Source organism: Pieris rapae, chromosome 3, assembly GCF_905147795.1.
Source record: "Pieris rapae chromosome 3, ilPieRapa1.1, whole genome shotgun sequence".
NCBI classification, from domain to species: domain Eukaryota; kingdom Metazoa; phylum Arthropoda; class Insecta; order Lepidoptera; family Pieridae; genus Pieris; species Pieris rapae.
In genome coordinates, this window is record NC_059511.1 from 1,064,584 (window position 1) to 1,068,970 (window position 4,387).

Genomic DNA, 4,387 nt, shown 5'->3' on the forward strand with positions numbered 1-4,387 from the left:
CTGTCTTTTTTGTAAGTTTTTCTCGCGATGTTTGCTTCCTTGCACAACCGAGTATTAATGTAAACATAGAAAAGTCCATTGGGTGCCGGGGTTCGAATCTACGACTTTAGGGATGATTTCCAACGATCAACACACAAATTCTATACCACAGTAAGGGTATGTTTCACAATGTGTAGCAGAACAAATTGCCATGCAACACATAAATTTTATTCGGAAGTTGAAAATGCCGATTCGCGTTTCAGTACAGTCGTGAAACGAAATAGATAGCTTATTGGAACTAATCCGGTTATTGTGAAATAGAACCTTAATATATTTAAATGTATGGCGAGGACAAAAAAAACCCTATTCAACTTAAGTTTTATTCAGTCATAATAAATAAAAATGTAAATCAGTTTACAAAACAAAATGAATTAAAATAAATTTGTATATGTTCTAAGCCTTGATAGTTTTCAATTCCTTTTCATACTGCGCTGAGTATTTTCTTTGGGGATCGTATTTGGCTGTTAACAGTTCCCACTCTTGGGGCTTGTTGTTGATGAGGTGGCTGATAACGGTTCTGGTTCCCTTGCGTTGCTTGTCGGTGCACTTCTCACAGTTTGTCGCTAGAGCATCGCCTATGTGAGCTGTAAAAACCATAAACTTTTAATATATTTAGTGAACCAGCACTGAAGATGCCACTAAAATGCTGTGTGCAGATAATTGGATTTCAGGTTTTTAAATGTTGTTTATTACGTCATAACTGCATGTATTTAATCAATCTGTTTTCTGTCTCTGTACCAAAATGTAAAAAGAATAAAAAAATAAAAAAATAAAATATAAATCCAAGCTAGTCCTTGCGTAAATTTTCTTGGAGCTGTTGATTCAATAAAGATAATGATTCTTTCTTATTCTGGTGTTGTAACTTGTGAGTGACTCTTGGTAATTACAACTGCAGTTCAAACTTTAAAGTATATAATATATTTATTTATTTTTACTCCCACATACGTGTTAAAATGAGGATATGATACTTATGAAAATATGTTATAGAAAGGATGTGCACACGTGTAAAATATAGGCAGAGTATATAGGTTATATTTATATACATTATAGCATACTTCTACCATATGTGTTAGGTCTACACCTAAATTCATGATTTTAATAGAGAATTGTAGAGGAAGGGTAAAACTTGCTGAGTTTCTTGCCCGTTCTTCTCAGAACAACCTGGTAGTTTTGCGAACGGATGACGCAATCTATTCAATCTATTCTATAGATAGTCTTGCCCTTTCGCAAATTTTGTAAACGTTTTTGACATTCATAAGCATGCCCTAAGACGCATCTAAACTGAATAAACTACTAAACATCTAAACTGGATAACCTAACCTAACCAAGCTAATTCTCGTATTTGCGTGGTAATTTAATTAAATCGTCAAGTATGTGATATAAACCTATATTTCAAACTACTAAAACGCTTAGCCTTGGAGCCAGATTTCTGTATTGATCATTTGTTTTTTCTAATCTGCAAGAAGGTGATCAACTTGTGCATGACACAAACCCTGTTTTGGGTCAGGCCGGTTTCTAAGAGAAAAGTAAGATTAAGAAGACTAATACGCGAGTATTTCAACATTATCTATTTTTAGGTTAGGTTAGGTTAAGGTTAATCAATTTACTTACATTTAAGCTCCTTTCCCTCGCTGGTACACTTTCCCTTATCTAACACACAATTGATGTATGCATTGAGGAGCCTTGGGTTATTCAGGATATCATTAATGTTGATATTGTCAAAGCGATCGGTATAATGGTCCGCCGGTAATCCCGCGGTTACAGCCAGTACTCCCAAGAGACAAATTAATAAAGCATTCATCCTAAAAAAAAACAAATGTTAAAATTAATTTTGTTATATTCAAAATATACATTCAAAAACACAGATTTATTAAAAAAAATGTAATGAAAAACACAAATAGCTAATTAATTAAAACATGCTTTGCTGATAAAAAATGAAGCATTTTTTTTTCTCCTTTTATACTAATCAATCAAAGTTTTTCTTTATCTGCCAATGAAAATCTCTACAATTTATACAAAAAATACCTTAATTTTTTTAAAACACTCGGCTAGGATCACACGTGTCAACTATATTGGCCGGACGTCAACTTTAGTTTTTATACGACAAAATATCATGATCTTTTCGTCAATGTAAACTAGTTTTGGGCATTCTGCGAAGACATTTCGTCATGTCGCTAATTAAATTTTGGTTATCCACAGACAAACGCTCGTAACACTGAGATTAAACTTAAGTTGTGTTCCACTTTGTAAAAAATTACATAGACACTTGACAAATATGTTGACAAATTTTTAATTAAGATTTTTCAAGATTTTTAATAAGACAATTTATAATTAGATGAAATGTCAATTATTTTAGTAATTAAATGTTGATAATAATAATAAACACACAGGAAAATAATAAAATAAAAAAATAAGGATATAAATGGCCGCTCACTGCTATAAGTTGTTCCTTCAACGAACGTGATAGTATTTATTTTTGAAGTGAAACATCTTTAGGCCCATGAGGTAATTTTTTTACGGAAGAAACGTCACGAAGATGTGCAGCGTTTTGTCGAAGAAAAGGGAGGGAGCGATTGCGACCGATCAAGAGAGAGTGAGAAAGGGAGATCGAGAAAAATAAACGCTATAAGTTAAGAAGTTACATATTAGAACTTAAGATGGTAATTCTGTCGCATAACATCTTGTACAGTAAACGCAGATTTTTTATTTATTTATTAAATTAGCACGTATACAGTGTGAATATATATATACAAATATATGAAGTGATCATATACTAGTATATGATCATCTAATCTATACCTTAGTAATAAATAATTTACAAAAAAGTTCTGACATGTGTACTTTGTATCAAAATATTACGTGCTATATCTAATTTAACATATACAAGTCTAAAGTTACTCAAACATCGATCTCAGTTACTGTGAATACGGGCCTTAACTTATCTATAAAATTTATAACTTAGCGAAGGACCGGTTTTTTATATAAGACAACTGATAAAGAATTATAAAAAATTTGTTACATGAGTTTAGTTAAGTTACATATTTAGATAAAATGTAATAATTGAAGCCAGTACTGAGCGCTTTATGTTTATAAATTGTTCTCTGTTCCGATAATGTCCATAAGAATCCCTATTTGCTATCGTTAATTTCTTTTAAAATCCCTCCTCCGTATGCGACAATATACTCAAAATTGTTCAGTGTGCCTCGTACACAGTCGAATTACCTGCATAATTCGCCTAATGTTTCGGGTTTTATCGAACTGACATCCATTATCAGGATATTGATCTTTTCCACCTCAAAAAGAAAGATGAAAAGAAGTACTCGAAGAAGCGGGAGGACGAGGCGGTAGTTTTAAATTTTAAGTATTATTTGTTGTTTTTAAATGTTAAATTTCAGTTTTTTTTATTTTTTTTTAATGTATCTATGAATGCACTTGCTAGTTTTCTGTTTTATATACATAAATTGTTTATCTATGTTATCTGTTTTGGCTTTCTGTATTCTCTTAGTGTTTTGTATTATAATATATATAATATAAGTTGTTAGATTACTTATAATTAAATATAAAAAAAGATCTTAATGATCTATAAACCCTTGCATGATTCAAGTTTGTTTTTATTAGGGTCTGTTTTTTGTTAGCGTTGATGTTTGTTGTAAGCTCATGTTTTAAAACATAAAAGTCATTTATTACCCAGCTTCAAACAAAGAGTTTTATTTAAACATCTCCATACAACAACATAGACCGAAATTTATTCGTGCGAAGACAATTCAGTAGCCAAAAGACATAAACGCGTTTGCCGAAGCCACTTAATTTTGCTTAACATATATATATCCAACGAAGTTTTTTGCTTATAAAAATGATAATTAACAAGAATTAAACTACATGTTATTTTTTATAAATATATAATTATGCATACGTTTTGATTTATATGCACATTAAATATTACACCATTTAAATAGTTATTAACATAATGATTAAACTATGACTGGATTGGACCAGTGTTGGTCTAGTGCTTACGTGCTGATGACCTACTTGCTAATTAGGGTCACAAATGATCGTGAAACCGATCGCAGAACTCTGAGACCAATATCTTAAAAGTTTCTAGTGCCACTGTTTTTATTTTATTATTTGGATTTAAAAATAAAACTTATATTGTTTTACACTTTTCGATTATTCGATTCAATTCTTCGATTGAAATTTAAAGACGAAGTTGTAAACAGTATGATACGAAGCGGTACAAACATAAAATACGTCGACATACCAACATGTTAAAGTGGAAATGAGCCAGTCACATTGTCCATTTGGAGGTCAAATTCCCTTAATTGGAATGGCCCAGTGGGAAGAAGAAAGA

The 4,387-nt window shown here is 31.3% G+C and overlaps 1 protein-coding gene across 1 annotated transcript; it reads right to left on the reverse strand.

Annotated features, from left to right (window-relative positions):
• Positions 1-345: 345 nt before the first annotated feature.
• LOC110991523 (allergen Tha p 1) lies at positions 346-2,194 on the reverse strand. Its single transcript, XM_022256894.2, has 3 exons — positions 2,065-2,194; positions 1,651-1,841; positions 346-623 (listed from the first exon to the last, which is right to left on the reverse strand). The coding sequence occupies exons 2-3, from the start codon at positions 1,838-1,840 to the stop codon at positions 433-435; spliced, it is 381 nt and encodes a 126-aa protein (XP_022112586.1). The 5' UTR covers position 1,841; positions 2,065-2,194; the 3' UTR covers positions 346-432.
• Positions 2,195-4,387: the final 2,193 nt, after the last annotated feature.

Bases quoted from the DNA above. Each gene is read 5' to 3' on its own strand.
- LOC110991523 (XM_022256894.2), bottom strand. From the start codon at position 1,840: ATGAATGCTTTATTAATTTGTCTCTTGGGAGTACTGGCTGTAACCGCG. The intron at 624-1,650 runs GTAAGTAAATTG...TGGTTTTTACAG, and splicing joins CGAGGGAAAGGAGCTTAAAT to CTCACATAGGCGATGCTCTA.